The sequence below is a fragment of the Rhopalosiphum maidis genome, chromosome 4 (genome assembly GCF_003676215.2).
Source record: "Rhopalosiphum maidis isolate BTI-1 chromosome 4, ASM367621v3, whole genome shotgun sequence".
Taxonomy (NCBI): domain Eukaryota; kingdom Metazoa; phylum Arthropoda; class Insecta; order Hemiptera; family Aphididae; genus Rhopalosiphum; species Rhopalosiphum maidis.
This window is the reverse complement of record NC_040880.1, coordinates 21,025,999-21,049,423: the sequence shown is the minus strand read 5'-3', so window position 1 is coordinate 21,049,423 and position 23,425 is coordinate 21,025,999. Positions and strand designations below refer to the sequence as shown.

At 27.5% G+C, this 23,425-nt stretch overlaps 1 protein-coding gene across 3 annotated transcripts in view; it reads left to right on the top strand.

Annotated features, from left to right (window-relative positions):
- The window catches only part of LOC113552793 (protein rhomboid-like), an 87,882-nt gene that overhangs the window by 6,597 nt on the left and 57,860 nt on the right, over positions 1-23,425 (top strand). For all 3 annotated transcript variants that reach the window (XM_026955741.1, XM_026955733.1, XM_026955724.1), the window contains exons 2-4: positions 10,108-10,306; positions 10,389-10,412; positions 10,538-10,702. In XM_026955741.1, coding sequence (XP_026811542.1) covers positions 10,124-10,306; positions 10,389-10,412; positions 10,538-10,702 — 372 coding nt within the window. In that variant the 5' untranslated portion in view covers positions 10,108-10,123. The remainder of the gene's footprint in view (positions 1-10,107; positions 10,307-10,388; positions 10,413-10,537; positions 10,703-23,425) is intronic.

Sequence of the window (23,425 nt, the reverse complement as noted above, 5' to 3'; positions counted from 1 at the left end):
ATCAATTAAAAAAAATCTAAGATACATTGTCGCAATTTTTATTTAAAAGTGTTCAAAACTCATTAAACTTACCAAAACTTGAAAGTAAGTATAGGGACTTGAAACTTCTTTCATTATTACGAATACTATTATTTTCTATATACACTATAAAAAAGTCAAAATATTTGGATTAATTTTTAGCTATATTCATACTTATCCACGCCCACTTTACACATGCGGTATTCAGCATGAGAATTGATTATTGACAATGATAAGTAGGTGTATTAGTATGATTATAACAATTATAATTAATAGTTAAATTAAATAGTATGTAATACGATATTTTTGATTAAATAAGTATCCTACCAATTTTATTACTAAATAAATTATATATATTATATAACATCCTTAAAATAAATAGAGGGTGCCATATCGGCTACACTCAGGAGTCAGAATCGTTTATTTTATGCAGTGATATGTACTTAAAATTTATCAAATAAAAGTGAACAACTCAATAACGAGATAAACATTCAAATAAACCTATTATAAAGCGCTATTTTTTCGATGTAAGTTTATGCATATTTATATGCACTATGTATGTATAATATACAGATTTCTATTGAAAAAAAATTAATAAATCATTAACATCGCCGAATGATCAAAGTTACTATTTATAGTTGTAAATTATTTTTTTTACAGCTTTGTAAATATATTTGGCAATGGTTGAGTTTATGATAATATATTTCACACAGCTGACAAATCGCAGTCTATAACACTTGACGTTTGCGGTCATATTATCGGAAAGTCTTTTTTTTTTAATTTCTGAGGACATACGCGTTTGTAAATTCCATTAATACTTTTTACTTAATATAGTTCACAATGTTCCATTTGAATAACACATAGTATTAATGAAAATATTTGATTTATTGTTGTCTCAGATCGTTTATCGATAGATATAGTCTGAAATCGCCATGTAGATTATTTAATTGTATTAATAAAATAATTAAATATTATTGGATACTGGATAACGCACGTAGGTATTATCAAAAAATTATTGGCTTATCCACAGTAAAGTTTAAATACATATATGTATCATACATTTTCAAAATATCTAATATAATACGCGTATACCAAGCAGCGACGTGCTGTGAGAAAAACATAATATTACAATATGTACGTGAAAAGTTTTGTTTTCAAATCCAAGAGGGAGTAATTTTTTAAAGAGGAAAAAATCCCAGTGCTCGTAGTTGTGTACAATTCCTCAACGAGGGTGAAGAACGTTTGAGAATGACTCATCTCATGCAACCACCCTTGTGCGGCGGGATGCTTTGTACGTACCTTCTATGGATGCATGTGCTTTTTAACCCTGCTATAGTAGAGTTCCTACCCTTCAAAACTGAAACCTACCGAAAGCGAGATAAAATAAATATGTATGCTTTTTTCTTTTAAGAACGATCATTTATATTGTATGTTTATAATTATTTACCTCTTATTATATATTATACAATAAAAAATTTTTATATACAACACAAAAATACTACAGAATATAAATACGTATTTTAAATTTATAGTATAACAAATATTTAAAGAACAATAATATAGTGCGTGTTGAGAATACGTCGTATAGGGTCACTGGTCAGTCATGCAATAAAACTATTAAACTCAAGAGATAATACTATAATATACGATTTTATGTATTATATCCACGAATAATAATGACTCTGTTGATGAATGATTAATATTTTTCGTGTACATGTGTATTTATAAGTTATACATTATATCGTTTAAGAAAAAAAAAAGTATTAAAAAAATTAAATATAATAAAATATATAATATTTTATTATTGGATTTATAAAAGTCCACACAATTATTTATGATGAGTTTCGGTCTTTCGATTATTATTTTTTATTTTATTATTTTATTCGTTGCTTGGACATTAGCTGTAACCGGTGCCGTAACCTGTATTAGGACAGAGGTAGAGCTGCTTATTTCCTGTGACGAGCACAGTTTAATTATTATTATAGAAGGATAGGAACTGTATCGCGTAAAAACGTCAAGTCAGCAAACCGGAAAGGAAAGGGGGTTTAATGAGTTTTTTCTACCGATTGTTCTATTTTTATAAGCCGGCATATACGGTTGTAATAAAATAAAATATAATTTTCCAAAGTCTGGCAATAAATTATTCCCCAGAAAGATACATAACTCGTCGAAATATGCACATTTCGTTCTTTTAGGTTAACTAAATTGGCAAACATACGTACGACGTACCTATAAACATTCTGACCGAAAGTTATATTGGTCAATATTAAGTTGTATGTACTATGTACGTGATGCTTTATTTTTGAATAGTCGAAAACGTGGGTGGTAACATGACCTAGTTCGCTTAATAGACCACCAAAAAAAAGTTATATTTTTATCATTATATGGATAAGGGTCAAGTCTAATTTGTAAAACGTCAATGTCATTAAAATAAAAAAATAACTCATGTTACATACACAATGTGAATACCTATTATAAAGTATTACGTTTTATAGAAGATAAATAAGGAAGATTCGTTAACAACTGCATTAAATGTCTTACAAAATATAACGGTAAATCTAACATAGGACCTATGTCATAAAATGATTTAAGAAAAATTCATTATTTTTAATATTGAAGTGAATTAATCTATTAACAAATTTAAAGGTATGTCTAGTCATTTGTACATTTTTTTGATATTTTAATTTTAAAGAAAATTGTGAGCATTTTAAAATTGTAAAATTGTAAATTTTTAAAATAACGTAATAAAATGGATTTTCTTAATGTAAAATGTTCTATGTTATGCAATAGTCAGACGGATGAATAAATAACACATTATTGGATATGGTTACGTTCCCTAAATAATTTTTTCTCATGAAATCCATCGGTACATATGAATTATTATTTTTTTTTAATAACTTTAGCCTTTAGGATAAAGAAAGTCTATTGCCATCCCAAAGTTATTATGATTTATAATTGAACTTTGTATTATCACAACATTTAAAGCAATTCAATAGTTTTCAATTAAAATATTATTTATACTTATAAAAAATAATTCTTAACAATTTATTATCTAATTAATAATTCACACTTTTGCTTTAATTGTAAAAAATAAAACATATTATAGCAAAGATGTTTTTAAAAATAACATAGACCTATAGTGTCATAGTTTATAATTTATGTATTATTAATTACGTTAGAATAATATTTTATTTGATTAATGAGTGGGTATATCTTATTTATATCAAAGTTTTAAGTTCCTAGATAGGTACTTAATATTAAGTTAACATTATTTATAAAAGTTGTAAGTACATATACAATATACCATGCGATGAAATTATTGTTTTTACCACAGTATATTAAAAAAGTAATCAGTATAGAAATATATATTTAAATAGAGACTATTAGTTAGTTCTTATTACTTTTGCACAATTTTTGCACGCCTCAGACTTCATAGGTTTGTCCAAAATTATGAAATAATAAAGAAGGATCCTTAAATTTTTTTCGTCAAGGATGTTTTATTAACTGTGTTAAAAATGTTAAAATATCAATCACCTCGTATCCTTGGTACATAATTGTGGTTTAATATTGTTATACATTTTAAAAATAATTTTGATCTAAGTACGGCTGAATACAATGTATAATTGTATCAAGGACCAATGCTTATGTAGACCATTTATTCTAAATTGAAGTTGGTCATAAAATGAATTGGCAAGATTTTAGAATATTAAAAAATACAGTCATGACTTCATGAGTTATGAATAAAAACGACCTTCAAGCATAAAATGTTAGTATTCCAAACTATAAATTCTATAAAAATAAATCAGAAAATACATTATCGTAAAATTTAAAATATATCGTTAAAAAGTTTACAATAAACAATAAACATTTTAGAAAATATTTGAGATATTTTAGATTTAGTTAAAATCAAGTACCTAAAATTAATTATTAACCTTGTATTACGGATGTTTTGTAAAACGATGGCATTTCTTGTTACGATCAGATTAGAAAAATTTTAATGTTACTAATTGAAATGCTTATTGAATGGCCTCCTAATCCATTATAACCTATCTATATCATTATCAGCTACTACGCAAGATCAATGTATCACATGTCCATTAAGAAATGTCTGCTTTCTAAGCGTTTGTCAATGAATATTTATTTTCATTCCTTTAATATATTTACTAGGTATAATTGCATAAGTTTAAATTTTTAGAATGATACTTGACTATAAGTAGGCGACACTCGCGATTTTATTGTACCTATTTTATTTTATCAATGGTAATAGTTTCAAATGGTCAGACGACGCAGGAAAAGAAATCCGAAAAGTATTGTACATTTGGCAGACATAATATACTTAAGACGCCAAATGACCTAATTATCATAATTCCTCGTCAAACGTCCATAGTGTCCATCGGATACTTATAATAATTCAATGTCTTACGAAAATGTATTTTAAAAACAAGTTATTTTAATTGAAAAAATTCTTAAGAGAAGTATAAATATTAAATAATTTAACTTTGTTTGTTGGTAGTCAAAATTATACAGTTCAAATAAATACAACACTAAGACATATTTTTATATAAAGTGTATATTGTCATGACTAAATAGTATATTATTATTATTTTTATTTAGTCATGGTGTATGTTATCTGATCATAATACCTAGTAATCTGTAGATAGAAAATAAAGTTAAATTATGTCTGTTATTCAAACTTCTTTAATTAAAATAATTTTAAACGTTAATTTTTAAAATTAACTATCGGAAAACGACGAATTTACTTTACATAAACACTGAATGATGCTACACGTCTACATATTGTTAATTGTCCTTTGAAAACTTTTTAGCATTAATTTTTCTTGTGGTTGACTTAATATTTTTATTCATAAATATCAAAACGATGTTATTTCAAGCAACCGTAACGTCACGAAGCTCGTAGATTGTATACACAACTATAATAAATTCTGTAAATACAAGATATTTTATACATCTGACATTCAATATTTTTATAGTCTTAAGAACGTTTAAACTCTTACAAAATTAAGAAAAGTATATTTAAATAATAAAAATAAGGTTTTCCTCCTATTATTAATAATGGGGACTCAAATATTCTAAAAAATACCAAGAATTAGACTATAATTACACTTAATTAAAATTATTTATTTGAAATTTGTATCAGTCGTGATATGACGTGATGTCGTCTTTATACTTATACCTTACCGCTACAATATAATAATTAAAAGTATTTTATAAAATTATATTTTGTCATTTCAATATCATAAATATTAAATAATACGGTGTATATTTCTATATTTCTAAGAATATTTAATCTATTATTTTTTGTAATTTATATTTTATTATATTTTGAAGATCAGATAACATACACCATGAATAAATAAAAAAAAAAATAAAAATAATAATATAGGTAAATTACCTATAGTACATAAAATAAAATAGGCAGCTACGAAAAGTTTTAAGTTCTTACGAATAATATTTTTTAAATTTCCTACAACAATTAAAAATAACTAAAATTGTCTTTAACTTATTGAATACATTTCTTTGAAATGCACACTTCAATTAGGTAATGTTTATATAAAAAAATTATACATTTGTATTTTTGATTTTACTAACAAACAAGCATTCATTTAGTAGAAATCAAAATATACTAAAATAAGTCAATAATTTGTAATAACTTTTATTATCTTATAGTTATAATAATTTATAAATATAAAAAGTATAAATAAGTCAAATATTTTGGAAATTTTACTGTGTGCAGCAAATATTGATACTTTGAGAAACTTTTAAAAAACTGAATTAAATTCAAAATCAATTTACCTAAAAAAAAATTGTATCATACATACATAGAATAATAAGAAAATCGAAAATTAAAAATATCTTTAAACAATATTTCAATATATTTTGTGTTTTGTAAATTGTTTTATGAATATATGGTGAAAATTTCAAATCCTTACAGTTATTCATTTTTGAGATAAAAAAAAAAATTAATAAGATTCTGTCTAAAAGTTATTTGCGTAAAAATTCCCATTTTCTCTAGTAATTTTGAAAAGTAGGCAAGTACAAGAAATTTTTACTTTCGGCTTCCAAAAATGGATGACTACTAGTTGCGTCCCGTGGTAAAAATTTTTTCTGAATTGCGGACAGAGGTTTTTTGGATTACATATGAATTGCGGTCCGAAATTTAAAATTAAATTAATTGAAATATGTAAATTAAAACTAAAAAAGCTTCGTTTTCCATCACATTTTTATACAGACTTAGCTAGAACTGTCTGTAGTATCAGCAGATACTGCAGGTAGGTTAAAAATGATGTTTTGTTTTTTTTTTAAATGTTGGCACTGGTAAAACGTATATGATTAAGAAATAGGTTAAAAATGTTTTTTTGATATTAAAATGTTTTGTTATTATTAAAAAAATGTTGGCACTTGTAAAAACGTTAATAAAAAATGTATTGAAGTAAAAATGTTAGTATAATTTAGTAAAATTCGTAGGTTAATACCATAATTTGCACTGATAAAAACTTGTATGATAGTAGTTGTATAAATTCAATTTTGTCGATTTGATTTCTTCTAACCGGTTCATAACATTTCTAATAAATGTTTCTTTTTCAATGATATTTATTTTGTTCTGCGAGTATTTAAGTGATTGCTTCTTAATTTTGTATAGGTATCCTTTTGTAAATTTTTCAGAACATCGATGAATACAAAAAAATTAGAATGAGCACTATAGAACAAAGCTGCGTAACGTTCTTGGCGGTAGTAAAGCGACGACTAAGGTGCACTTATTGGTATCTACATTATACTGTGATTATATTTTATCAGTCAAGATTAAATTATCTAGAATTAAAAAAACCCGGGCCGCAACTCGTCTGTACCCAAAATAAACTCTGGCCGCAATTTTAGATAAGATTAGACCTTTTTTGTTGTTGTCTATGGGACGCAACTAGTATGAAGCCCCAAAAATTACTCATACAAACCACCCTTGAAAATTAAAATAAACAAAAAAATTAAAATTAAAAAAATTAATACATGCATCGCTTCGCTTAGAAACGAATAATCAATATTGCCCGATAATAATTATTATTTTATGCAAATCAAATACTTGGTAAAAAAAACTATTTACTTAACAACAAAGGCTTGTATTTTGTTATACAGCAACACACCTCCTTCAGTCTCTTACACCAAGTGGCTGTCGATATTTATAATCCTATCCAGTTGAAGAGTAGAAGATTGGCTATTCCTATACAGTATACACAAACTGCAGGTCTCGTCAACCGGGTTTTTGGACTGAAATAAATAAAGTTGTCTTTGTTAAGAAGGTCTTAAAAATGTATGAGATATGTTAAAATTTACACAATCAAAAACGATGTAGCATCTTAAACATAAATTTATTCAATGTCTGAATTAGTTATAAAATAAGGTAGTATATTACCTATTACCTGAGTAACACTGCTCTTGAGGGTGATATTGAATATTACTAGAGTAATGGAGTACGAGTTGAACGATTAAATTTATTTATATTTTATGAAGTCGAGTGTTACTGCTGTGTAGCTATTCCCCTCATGCTTTCGCAGTCAACTTGTATTTCCCGCTCATGCTTATTGTAACTATTATTACAGATTGTATATAGTCTAATAAATGTTAAAAAAAAAAAATAATAATTGTTATGAAGAAATTGATTATAATTTGTCTACAAGTATTATACCTATGATAAATCGATTAAAAATGAAATGTTAAAAATGTAGAGTTGGTTATTGTTAGTCTCTACTTCGTAATCTAAACCCAACTACTATGCAAATAATACATACTCGTACTCAGCGTTCGTGTGTTTTTCTAACCTAAGACAATTCATTGAATGTGACATAAGCTACGAGTCAATAATGTGTAAATCGTTACAAAACACTATGCAGTTAAATACTTAAAATGATAACAATGTAACATAATGTTGATTTAAACAAATGTAATAATATTAGGTGTATGGCATGTACACGCTGTTAAATAATGGTGCCTGAAAATTCAATCTATAGGCAGCTAACTTAACTCGTATTAATAGTTGAGTACTCATCTTACAGATGGCGTTTTGTTATTCAATTGTACTTTAAAATATAATACAATATTTTGTGAAAAAAAAAAAAATGTTTTTTATTATTTCTTTCTTTGACTACATTACTACAACACGAGTTCTTAATATTGTTCTTTACATATTATACTTAAATATAGTTAATTTACATTATTTTACCTAAAAGCTATATCTAAACATACACATTATTATTATTTACTTTTTTTGTGACCGTTAATGGCTATATAGTTGAACAGCTTTCTCAATAAATACCCGTAAAATAAAAAAATAATATTTTGCTACTAATCATAAATTATATTAATGCTTATAATAACTATGAATTATGATTCAAAAAATAATAATATTTAATTTCAAAATGTATTTTTATTTATTTATTAGTTTTTCCGAAAAATTAGTACTAGTAATACTTTTAATCTATTAACCCTCCACTGCATGATTTTTTAAACGTTTGTGAAAAAAATATAATATATGTAATTCAAGTCATTGGTAATGGGAAAAATAGTAGAGTTCTTAATGAAAAAATTCCAAAAAGAATATAAACTGATATGATTATATTTATATACATATTATGTTGACAGAAGTAACAGAATAGTAAACAAATTTACTCCATCAAGATATTTAAGATTTTAGAGTTTTTTTTACAAAGAATCTAGGATAATATTATTATGTATCCAACATCATTACATAAATGACTGACACATTAATTATCAGTAAATATAAGCGTATTGTATGAGTACCAAATACTTTGATACATTTGAACTCGAAATCAAGCCAAAGTATTCATTAAAATTATTATTGCAATATTGCATACATTCCAGAAAAAATATAAATGAAAAAACATGAAACTAAAATACCAGTAAAAATGTACTTTGTTGAATATTCGATAGTTGAGTACATTTTTTTCAAGGTTTAATTTTAATACTCTCATATTATTAATCATATTATAAATATAAAATCTATTTGTGCCTTTTGCATAGGTTTTGATAATTTTAAACTGATAACAATTTATTATTATTTTCATCAATCAGGTACTTGATAATATATTATACTCTCATAATATGTATAATTATTAATCAACAAAAGCATCTATGATTTATATTTCAAATAGATTTTTAATACGCGGTATGGAATAAACAAGATGTAGCTGTTCTTATATTTTATCAATTATTTATACGAATAATAATACACATCAGCATTTGAAGTATAAACTTACGTAATTACGTAAACTAAAATTCAATAATATATTTTTTGAATTCACTACCTAATAATTTATAAACTTTCTCTTGATTTTATTAAATCGTTTAGGTTAATTTTTTAAAGTATCACCTATAATTAATTTTGATAGAAGTATCTATTGTTAAATTAGTATTTTAAATAATAATAAAAAAAAGAATTACACATAATTGAAAAAATTATTTTGAATTTATTTCTACTTTTGTTTATTACTTATTATTATTGTTAAAATTTAAATTGTTCACGAAAAGAAAATTAATAAGAAAATTTTTCAAAATGTTTCAACATACTATTAGGTACATTTTGATACTATAAAATATAATATGATTATTAAATTACTCAACATTTAAAACAATTTAGAAGTTATAATATTATGACAACGTGGCATAATAATACGTTATCTTTAGCTATTGAAATTTGATAACTTAGAAACTACTCGTTCGAATTTCAATTTATAAACATTTACATTTTCAAACAAAATTATCACTACGTGTATCATCACAGGACACTCCTTAAAAATATGGTCCTTAATAAGTACTTAAAAACTCAAAATTGAGAATTTAAGTTAATTAATTGTTAAAGAAAAATATGAGATGTGAAAATTGGGCATGCTTATTAGTGAATCATTTTATATTTCTATACATAAATATCCAAATATAGTCAATAATGGACTTTTTTATACATCGTCCAATTATAAAAAAAACTTTTAATAATTATTTTAGTTAACTGATTTCATATTATTATATTATCTTATTATTTTTAATTTTTGTTTATACATATAGAATAGAAATATCTGCGATGAGAGTGGGCCGAAGATATTTTGAACTCATGGTTTCTGTGATCAATCCATCGTCGGACCTATACCATCATCACAGTCCTTTAGCACCTTTAGCGTCATTCGACTCATCTGTTTCTGGGATCGAATCGTCCAGCACACAGTCGGAAAAAAATTGTCCGTTCAAAGACTTTATATTAAACGATGTTTGTATATTTATAACTAATACTGGTAATATCAATAAATATGTGCGTTTAATTAATTTTTTTATTGTTTTTCTTTCTATAGAAATGGAGACGTATATTTGATAAGGTAAGTGCGCCATGGGCTACATTACAATAAGTTATTGTCAATCATTCATCATCAACAAGATCCGTCAATTGTATAATATACCTAGTGAAGTTCATATTTTTCTTCTTCGCATTTTATTGTTGTAGTACGATCCTGAAGGTTTTGGTGAAATTCCGTGGAACGATTTCTTGATGTTATTGAATTCATCGGATTTCGTAAAATCTATATCTCAGGAGAAACGTGATATCCTGCTCGAACGAGCTCGCCAATCAAACACGTCGGCTATAACTTTTCAAGATTTCGTCAATATCGTAAGTCATTTAAAACGCTATAATATGATTATGTTGCTATAACGTGAGATTATATTAAAAACCGGACGATTATAATCGTGTATTAGTATGTTGCTATTGTATATATATATATATCCAAACGAAACATTTTTGAAAAAATTGACATTCGTATTATACATTATAGAAACTATCGATTAGTCGGTGTACATAGGGCACAACCGCGTTTATTATTCGTACCTATATTAAATACCTACGACGGGTGGCGGATTGTTAAATAATAATATAATAGTAATTTGATATACACCTCTGTTAAAAGTTTGAACACGCATAATTTGGCGGTTTAAAAACACATATTTTATAGTCGGCCGTGGTGTGAAAGAGTGACGTGTCCGTCTGGGGTGGTAACCCAGTCGAGTTTTCGATAAAAAAAAAATAAAAAACAAAACCGTGTGATGTCTGCGCGGACCCCGTTCAGGTCGTGCGCGACGACAAAGGCTTGTATGTCACTATAACTGTATATACCTATTATATTAGATACGCCGGTTATAATATATTATGTTTTTCATTAATTTTTTAGAATACATACGCGTCCTTATCGTATATATATATTATATCGCGTCAAGATGTTGTGACTTTATGACGTGCCCGCCCCCGCCGCCACTCTGATTACTCCGTTGCCGTATACCTATAAATATATATATATTATAAATAATAATAATAATAATAATAATAATATAATATAGTACATTCAATTAGGAAGATCTCCTACCGCAGTGGCGGCGGAAACCCAACGACGATAATCACCACTGGTACCGCCTGCGTAATGAATGTGATTCGTCTGACCACCAAAGAGACCGCCGTCGCCGCCGCCACCGTGTCGTGTTTATAATAACCTCTGCGCGTCTGTGTCGGTGTGTATTTTATCGGTGTGTGCGCGTATATATACAGATGTGTTGGCGCACAATATCATGTGAGAAACATCGGAGACGTTATAATAATATAATCGGCGGATACGTCCGATTTAGATTGTAATATTTTATATTATTATTAGGCGGTGGCGGCGGTAGGTTCGGACTGCCGCAGTAGACAATAACGTGTATCCGATTTGAAAGTTTTAAAATACACAGGTATTATTAGGTGCGTAATAAATAATAAAACCATGTTATAATCGTTTCGCCACCACCCCTAACCTCTTAACTACCCCGTGCGCCGCATCTATGTAGACTTTGTATCGAGAATAAAGTAGGTATACCTACGATGTCGTCGTATTGTACCTGCACGCATGATAATATCATATATAAGTGCGTGTACATATAAACGTGAGAAAATATTTCAAACGTCAAAACAGTTCTCGGAGATAAAAAAAAAAACGTATTTATTTTTACAATTCAATTATAAAATACTATAAGTTCGTATATTAGTGTGTATACTTTTTAATGCGATTTAAATTTACTTTTGATGACTCGAAAATCGAAGTCATATATGGCATAACGCATAAGTTGTGCAGTTTTCCCGATCTACCTATAACGATTAGGTAAGCCTATTAGTTTATATTTTGATAGGTTTGAGTATAATATATTTTAATGTTCAATGGTCGGAAATCGGAATATCTAGGTACTTAATGAAATCCACATTTATTAAATCGTTGCAGTGATTGCAATATGTTAATATTTTAACGCCAACAGTTTTGTTTTCAAAAAATGTTCGACTTCCTACTTATTCTTGACCGCAAGCAGGCATCGACTGATTAACAATATTATTTTATGAAACATCAAATATTAAAATTATAATTTATAAAGTTTTATCTGTACTAGTAAGTTTTTCGAACTTAAACAAATATATCATATGTATTTGAGTGCGTGTATTCAGACCACTTTGTAATTGTTGTCAGATAATCATCGTCCGTATAATATTATATTGTTCTGTGCACAGTGCGGTGTGCACAGTAACACAGAGCACTAGTGCGTGTCATTTGAGAATCTATAATAACATATCTCTCAACCTCAACGTATGTTTAACTTGCTAGAAGGCTATGAACTCTTATTATTGGTAAAATTGTTAGTGTAGCATAGATTAGGTTAGGTAGGTACCCATATATTTTTATTCACAAACAAGTAAATAGGCGCAGATTGTTTCGTATTAAATTTTTATTATTATAGTTTTATGAAATACTCCTACGATTAATTGCCTTACCGTCTTGGTGTCTTATATATATTTTCAATTTTGGCTATTAAAATGAAAGTACACAATTATATTCTCCTATTTTCAATAAAAAGAGAAGTTTTGAAATACAATTATTTTGTGTATAATATTATATTATCGTGGTGAGCATAATATTGACTAAGAATTGAGAATCGCCTACGAATTGCAATTAATAGGTAAACTAAACATTTTTATGGCTTATCATTTATTTTTATTTTTGATGAATTGAAGAAATATTTTTATGTTTATTTAGTTTCTTGTAGTTTAGTCTGTGCACGTTTATTGTACATTTTGTACTTGATTTAATGTTCTTAATTTTAAATAAAACTGAATTTAATATTTTCGTATTGATGTTATAATACCTTAAATAGGTATACAATAAATGTAAGTATTTATTTTGCTATGTGAACTATATGAAGAATAATAGGTATATAACCGATTTCTAATTTTTGATACGATTAATTTTACATATTATACATTTTAAAATATTTTTACTTGTTAAAACGCTAAATTATTAAAAATATAAATACCAATTTACTTAAATTTAATAAAATTCATCATGTCTGTTTATTTAGTAGTAGGTATATATAATGTAAACATGTGGGATTGTAAACCTAGGTATTATATAATTCAAAATTAAATAAAATTAAAGAAAACTATACACGTATCATTATGTATGATGATAAATAATGTACTTATTATGTATGTAACATTATAGGTAGTAACTAATGGGTTTTGGTGTCAAATTTGACAGGAGTCTCTAAAAAATATATTTTAACATCTTATTTCATTTTTGAATTTACTCTTAAATTCTATAAAACTAATGTTACATCGTTAACACTTAATTGATTGTTAAATATAATAATATAACTATTCAATGCAATTTGAACATATGACAAAAAAATATTCAAACAGGTATAAGTTTTTGTATTTTCTGTAGTTATTTATTATCATAATTTGCTTTTGTATTTTATCTTAAATGGAAGTTTTTATAAATTTATAATTTATAATAATTTAATCTTAGATTGTTGTATTTTGGATTTTATGATATTTGTTTAAATGTACTGTACATATTTGCACTATACAGGTAGATCATAATTCATAATATAAAGTTATTTTTTAATTGTTGTTACAAGCCATTTTAGCTATTACTATATAAACTAGGTATATATATATATATATATATTACATTAATATTATGTATTATTCAATCCATTTAGATTTTGGAGTACTAAACATATAATTTATTGCTCTCCACAGTTATTCCTCGGTTCTTCATACCGCGTCAAAACGGTGTCTGTGAGTTAATACTAAGAGCGTTCACAGCTTCACGGTTATTTTCCCAAACGATATTTATAGATCATTCGATGCGGTTAAAGAAAAAAAAGAATTAAGTAACAGACATTTATCGTTCCTTGTCGCACGGCACCCACGTAACCTTGTCGCCGTTGTCGGTATCACCAGTGCTGTGTAAACACTGACATATTAATTTATACTCAAAGGTCCACCTTAATTTTCGCCCCTGTAGTCCGACGCACGCATATGTGTGTGTTTTTTTTGTGCTCGTTTGATTTACGATCCTCATACCTGCTGTCCAAACCAGATAAAAAGTCGGTGGGCACGTGAGAAGAAGAAAGAAAAAAGTAACACAACAGTTAAAAAAAATAAAAAAACATTACGATGGGATATTAAAACGTCGAATTGAGTTCCCATACACCAGTCGTAGCGCCCAATAATATTCTTCTTCTCTTATCTGACAGAAAATATCGCGTTTATAATATAAAATATGGCTTTAAACCGACCAAAACGATCTACCGGTGGCGGTGAGCAAGTGTTTATTTTATTGACCACCACTTAACGGGACCCGACCTGGTCGCTCTCGGCACCCACTTAAGAAGACGAGGTCCATACGATGCGCGGCGACGGAGGCGTCTGCCGGCTATAATGTACACACACGTTGTATATTGTCGAATTAATTAACTTGAATACTATGTGTGTGTATGTGTGTTATTCTTAAACGTTTGATCAATCGACAATGATACGCATATTATTTTATTTTATAATGTATTTTATAAGTGTACACCAGCGCGCTGTTCTCATAACACGTTTAAGTATCTCTACGGAATACGAAATAAACAATAGTTATGAACCTATAACATAAGTAGGTACTATGAAAACTTAGATCATACGAATAATATTGTATTATCGACGAAAAGGATCTAGGAATTAAAAATGCAATGACATCATTGAGATTAAATATATTTACTAATATCATGGTATATTTGATGGTACTATATAGGCACTACAGGCACTATTATATTCACGATAATAATATAATATAATTTTTAATGGTAGGTATGCGAAAATTATAATTCATAGTAGGTACCTTCTTTTGTTTTTGTCATATTTTAATTTTTAATCAACCAATTAATCTTAATAAACAATTTATATTCGTATATAATAACTTCCACTTTTATTATAATAAATGATAATAAATATGAGTAAATTTATTAATTTCAATTATTTATTTTTCAAGATAAAAATTCCACAATAGAGTTTTTAATTAATTACTAAATTACAGAAATTACAAAAAAAAAATCATTAGATAAGAATTACATTTTCAAACATAGATAATCAAAAAGTGGCATTTTAATATATTCGTGCCTGACTCATTAATAATACAACTACGTGCTCTATAATATTTATAATTTAATATTAATATACTTTATACATAAATAAATTATAAACATTATTAGGAAAAATCATATTTAACGGTCCATGTTGTCTCCATCAAATGTATAACACATTAAATTTGTGTTCAATATTTCAAATTTTATGTGGTAGCCTTTAATATAGAGTGAATTGACCTATTATCAAACTTAAAGTTAAGAACATTATCATACTTTCATACTTGAATAAATGCATGTTAGTATTTAGTTACTGATATTCACAATATTGTGTAATATTCTACACGTTTTGAAGTTTTAAAATTTTGAAGTATAAATGATTTAAATTATTGTTTTTATTGTTGATGACTTTATTTTTATAAAAATAATATCAAGATATATTAATTATAAAACAAAATATAGAAGTGGCAACATATCTATCTAATTTCTAGTTTAAAAACTAAAATAACAGCATTTATTAACAAACTCATAATTTATTATTTTTATTTTAAATCATGTTTGAATATCGTACAATTGGAAATTTAAATTAATTTTGCATATGAAATAAAAAGTACCTACCTATGTTTATCACGATTCAAAAGCTACAAATATAATTATATTATATTTTATAAACGGATTTTTTTTTTTTTTTTTGCAAAATCAATTCCAATTGTTACTGTATACCGTGTATGCCATCTATAAAGCATTATCGTAGCTGAAATTCATACTCTATGTATATTTTCAGTGAATGCTTCATTACACGTCTTGTGATCTAAAGCTATTCTAATATTCTATAGGTTGTATCGTGAATTAATCGAAACAAATTTATAGTTGGAAAATACTATATGTTATTTATTTTTATTTATACAAGTGCTCAACGTATTAATAAGCTATCTAAATTTAAAAACTTGCATTATACTGCATTTTCTAAGATTTTTGAACCGATAATTATGAGTTTTATATTTAATTTTTAACAGTTAAAGGTATTGAAATCTGGTAATAACTTTATAAATTATAGGTAAATTAGTAACATATTAAATTGATCTTTTTTTTTTTTTAATTGTAACTAAGCATTTACGTAATGTTTCTGTCGTTAAAAAACAAATAATATACACTATGTAATATGTATGCTATACGACAAATTATGTCTATATACATGACTGTCGTATCCAACGAGAAAAAAGACCAATAAAATACAGTATGAAAAGGACGGTTTAACAACAATATAAAAACGTCTTCGTTGTATGCGGTGGTATAGTACCTGTTGGGCCAGAAGGAATTTTGTTTTCTCGTATACATCTGTTAGGGTTTCCGGTCAAATTGGCAGCTTCGGTATTCTTATAATTCAATTTTCTATACACACAACACAACGTCGGCGGCGGGCGGCGGCGTTTCTTTTCTTTACAAAATAATAATAATAAAAAAAATCCAACATTTCGGCGCTTATTATAAGGATTTCGGACAACAGTTCACAATGGTAAATAACAATAATAATATACGACCCTTGTGGCAGGACCAGTTTTTCTGCTACTTAAGCAGCCAGTTATATTATTGTCGATTATTATTGTTCATCATTATATAAAATGCTCTACTGGGAGACCAACAATTGTGTACCTATATATAATAATATAAAATATACATTCGTTCCCTCCGATGAGCGGCACAATGGTAAATCATAACAGTCGGGCCACCCCAATTTACAAAAATAAATACCCAGCCTCCCTTATTAATCATTACCGCACATACAGTCGTCGCCGTAGTCGTTCTTTAGATCTATTATATTCGTATTATAGGTACCTATATTACTGCATTGTATGCAAAGCGTATTATTTTACGTTTAACAACTTTCTAAACCGACTGAGATATGGAGATGAAAAAATATACTAATTTGTACACGTCTTTGATGTAGGTCTCACTCTATCTCTCTCTCGCGCACTCTCGCGGTTCTCATATACCTGCAGTCATCTCGCTTATACGTACTCGGTCTCGCGGTTGTTTTCCTCTCTTTTTCATCGTCGTGTTTACGTATCCGAGCGTGTGGAGTTGTTCGCGCTCAGTAATTAATTAAATAAACCGATTTATTTAAATGACGAAAGCGTGGAAACAACCAACACGGCTGGTTTATATTATTATTACTATTATTATTATACTACGTGTATACTGCATAGTACAATATAATATACAGACCTCCCGCGTAATGACTATATTATGACTAATGCGAACAAATACTCCGTTGGCACGTATTACAAGCACTGGGTATATCATTTGGTTTACTTTTCTACAAACTACGTATCAACGATATAAGCAGGTATGCAGCGCGTGGGGCCAATGCACAATCCAGATGGAGGACATGTTGTAACGAGGTTTTCATTAGGGGGGGGGACTTAAATTTTAAAAAAAACAGTACCTACCTAACTGCCTATTGAATATACCGTTTTTTCTAGTTTTTTTGTCTTTGCACAATTCAATCGTGTTTTTGTCGTATCCACTTGTGGTTTTTTATTTATACTAATAATTTCTTTAAAGCGGTATTATCATGATTACATAAATGTCAAAAAAACGGAAATTCTAATCGTTTCTAACTGTGAAAATATAGAAATGTTTCCGGTAATTTATTTTTCCTTTAACAAAATATTTTCAGTTGGGAGTAAAAAAAGGATTCAATTTTTATAAAACAAACTTGACTTAATATTTTATACCAATATTTTATGAATTTCTTTAGGAAATATAAACCATGGGCAGATATCCTTGAAATTAATTATAAATTATTACATTATCTGATTACATATTTTTGATAATAACAGGTACTTACCTAGTTAATAATCACTAATTGAATATAATATACATTAATGATTATTGTCATCATGACAATCTGATATTCTGACGTAATTTTAATTGTATTAATGTAGGCTAGATACACTGATAATACACTAATTTTTTTTCAGAATCTGTTGAAAATCTAAAATTTATCTGCTAAATTATGTTATTATGTTCAAGTACAAATTTAGGTAATAATTTATGACATTTCATACTTAAATTAAATACAAAGTATATATTGCTATGAGCTTTCTGCATATTTTATTAAATTATGACATTGTGTATTGGTAATTAAGTATTATTTCTTATGTATTATACAATAGTAATTTTTTATTTTTACTTTAATACAGATTATCTAAATCAAAAATTTAATAATTACTAATTAGGTATGATATTATAATTAACATCAATATTATTATTGCAAAATACTTAATGGTAGATAAAATATAAATAGTATAATTTATTAAAGCATGCACATGTACGCATGCATGCATTAAACACCATACAATGATGTTATGTATTTAATTAAATTAAACTTTGAAGTATAAAATGTTTTTAGTATTTGTTAAATTACCTGATAGTTTTAACTCTTAATTAAATATCCACACAATCACTGTTTTAATCATGGCACTTAAAAATATTTTAAAAATAATACAATGTACAACAATTGTGTATAATGTTATTATTTTTCAATGACACAATTTATTTTACCTGAAACCAATCAACCATTACTTCAATAATTCACATTTACAAATCCTATTAAAAAGTATAGTATTGTTTTAGTTGTGTTTTTTTTTTTTAACTTTCCAAACCGGTTGGGTAGAAGGCGTTTATACAAAATGATCAGATAAAATAATGGGATTGTTTGAAGAGAGATACACGAAAAAACCTCTAATCGAGGATAGCACGACGGGCGAGGAGACGAGTTATAGAAAGAACCCTATAGACATAGACTATGGTGACAAATAGAGGGTCCAAACACAAAATAACACTTAGTTTTAATATGAGCTATATGTCAAAATTTCCTCCCACACTGTCGAGCGATCAACTTCTATAATTTAGTGGCTTTGTGTTAACCAAAACGTGAAAAAGGTGGCAAAATTCCTTTTTCGTGATAACATCTGTTCATTGTATTATATTAATATAATCACTAGCGTGTCCTTACATAAATCGACTTCACAATAGCGATGCAATATAGTTAACATATTTTACTAATACGAAAACTTATAGTTAATTTAAGAATGAGGGTTAATACTATTTGTATTCAATGTATCAATTAAAAATACATTAGAATTATATGCTATAGAATTCTACTTGGAAACATCATACTGCAATTGATAAATTCGTTGTTTTAAATAATGTCTGTTATTATTATGAACGAACCAAAAGTTGGTAGAAATTAATTAGTTAATCAAGTTATTGCGTTTAGCAAAAATATAGGGATATATTAACATATTATTGATAATATCAATTTTTAATCTTAATTTTTTCTAATATGTTATACCGTTAATTATAAATACTATTATTTTTAATTATATAAGATCGTTATTGACAATGATTTAACGGTCGATTGTTGATAGAATGATAAAATATATTATTAAAATTAATATAGTCAATTTATTTAATATATCTTTAATTCAGTGGTTCCCAAACTGTGCTTGCGGTGCCCCTAGGGGCACCGCAAGCACTTTCTAAGGGCACCGTGGTCTACGTAAAATTGGTTATCAATGAGTATTTGTTTTGTTCTGTCTTTCGTGTTATTCACAGCAGGGCACCGTGGCTAAATTGGGTCCAAAAAAAGGCATTGCGGAAAAAAAGTTTGGGAATCGCTGATTTAATATATTTGATAAAATAATTAAAATATGTATGATTAATAATTATTTTAATCTACTCATGTTCAACTATGAATTTATACCTATTACATTAGTTGTAGTGTAATTTATAGATTTGTTCACTTTGATTGATATAATAAACCTTTTTATTGTGAATATTGATGGCTTAATTAAATAGGCACGGCGGAACGGACTGCCCAATAGGGGGAGCGGCATGCCACGAAACATACATAATTAATAGTATTGCAACGTGCTCTGATTAAACAGTCCCTCTTTAGACATAACTAAATAGTCAATTTCAATCTATCTATGTGATGTTTTTATTCATTACAATAACACGTACCTGTACATTTCTAAAACAGTGACATTCTGAGTGATTGAGGCCACCCACAATAGTACCAGCACAGCATAAGACGTACTCAATAAATTTTATCAAAACGCCGATCACCTGTCTTGCTATTCATAGTAATAATAATAACAATATGATCTTATATATCATCATAGTCTCATGGATTTCTCGCTTAGAATTATACCTATATCGTTAATTTCTAGTGTAACTAAAATATTAAATATTGCATTAGTTAGGCGAAAAAATCTCACGTGGTAGACGGCAATGTTATATATATATTATAATATTGCCATACTAAGTTTGCTCATTAGTCATTACCTACTCATATTATATAACGAATCGCAGAACGTAATAATATTTCGATTCCTTCTTTGACCACACTCGACGCGCGTATATTATTATATTATTATTATACTGCGGTATTATCATTAGGTACGTAAACTCGTGTATGATGAATAACACAAATGCGATCATTTATGATTTATATGACTATATAGTATACTTATTATAGGCACTAAACAGTGCACAGCAAACTGCCTATATGTCACAGAGACAAGTGGTACCTACGTCGCCGCCACCGCCGCCAATGACCCGCCGCAACAAAACACACACACACACACAAGAGCACAAGAGTTCCCCAAACGCACAGGCAAATAACAGTGTTTAAATCACATCAGGCGAGCCGAACATTCGCTAACAAGGCTATAATCTTCGGAGAAAAAAATCTTTCCCTCTTATTTTTTTTCCAACTATGTATTTTTATTTTATATTATTTTATTTTTCGTTGTTTTATAGGTAGGTAGTTTCTCCTTCTCTCTCGCTCTCACAGTCTAGCTCAACTCTCTCTCTCTCCCGTTCTCTGTTTTTTACCTTACCGCGCTTAGTCTTCTCTCCCCCGTGTGTCTTTCCACTCCCCTCCGTCACGCATTGGGCGTTGGTGATTTTCTCTTGGTCTTGGTCGTCGTCGTCGTCGTCCTCGTCGAAGACCGAACTCGTGGTCGTCGTTGTGGTACGCGTATATACGTATAGTCGTGTCGGCGGACCACCCAATCCGGAGAGTGCCCACAGGCAAAAGTAAACACCGCTAGACGACTTATAATAAACACATTACCGCCACTATATATATATATATAGTATATATATTATAGTATTAGAACGCCCGGGTTGTTACTTTTCTACGACACACACTACCACCATACACGACGTACATTAAATATACATATATGACTTTTTTCTTGTAATTTCAGTCAACCGTCCTCTTGTTTTTATCACCTATTACCTATATGTGTGACGGGGGGTGGGAAAAAACGCATACAAAAAAAATTTACGAGCGCTAATTTCGTTACACTTGCTTAAATGCGTGTTTGTTTTATTTTCCCAATTAAGACTTAGCGCCATCGACAGATTTTCACTACATCATATTAAAATTTCGCAGTTTTTTTAGTACTAGACACTATAGCGAGGTACGTATATAGGTTATTTTTAAAAAATGCGGATAACTGCAATGGTGTTTATTGTAAATGTGAATTAATAACGAAATGTATTATTTTATTATTTATTAAATTTATATATTTTACAATAAGTCCAGACTATAGCGTTAATGCGTTATGTCTTCTCGTTAGATGAAACACCGCACAATATCTACTTAAACATATTACTTATAATATATAATTTTGTAAATTGTATATTTTTATTTCTGGGTCTTTCAATTAATTGATCTTGATAATCTATACATTATTATAATTCTCTGTTATGACTATAATAAGAGCTATGATAGCATAATAAATTTTATATATTATAATTAATAGATAAAATCTGAACCTACAGATAAATAAAAGTTGTTGTCCAAAGGGATAATTTATAAATAAAATTATTGATTCTACAAATATTGAATATATCGATTTCTCTATTTTTTTTACTATTCGCGGATTTCTTTTATCTTCACGTACATATAAAATATTAGCTTTTATACTTAAATAATAATAATTAAACAGTATAACAGTACTGTAAGATATAAGTAAAAATACTACTTTTATACTGTTTGGTTTTCATTATTTAAGTATAACGTATAACAACTAATATTTAATGTGTTCGCCAAGATAAACGAAATCCGTAAATAGTCAAAAAGTAGAGAAATAAGGTACCTAAAATTAGAATTAAGAATTATATAAAAAAATAAAATTAAAATTAAGTACAATTGAACACACTGCTTATTATATTAAACGAGTAATTTAATTTTTAACTATACATTTTTTATACCTTTTAATGTCATGATACTGTGTATTGTAAATTTAATTATATTTCAATTTTTTTTTGTAGGTATTAAAATTCACAATGCATCAATTTATTATGATTTTTACTATCTTCATGCGTAATAAGTTGTCGATTTTATTAGCACTACGCTACAGTGGTCATCTTTGGCCTTGTTATTCTTATTCTTGTGTGTTCTCAGCAAGTCATACACCTGACACGATATGTCTCTTTTTAATAGAGTAATAAATAGAAGTACCTATACACTACCAAGTTTGAAGACCGTAAATGCGTAATCAAAATGTATTGTTTATATACCATATTATATACATAAAAAAAAAGACTCAGTTATTACAATAGTGGTTTTTTAATAATAGTTCTTATTGTGATTGTTAAAAAAATATTATCCTTAATACATTTATAAAACATAAGTATTATATTATGTATTTATATATTTACGGATTATAATTTATACTTTATAGGATTATTCAAAATATGCACATATTGCACCTAGCAATATCACATTTTTTATTATATAAAACATCCATATTTTGTATAGTGTTTAAAGACTATATTATTATTAAAGTGTTTAATACTAACTATAAAATCGATATAAAAACAAATTCAA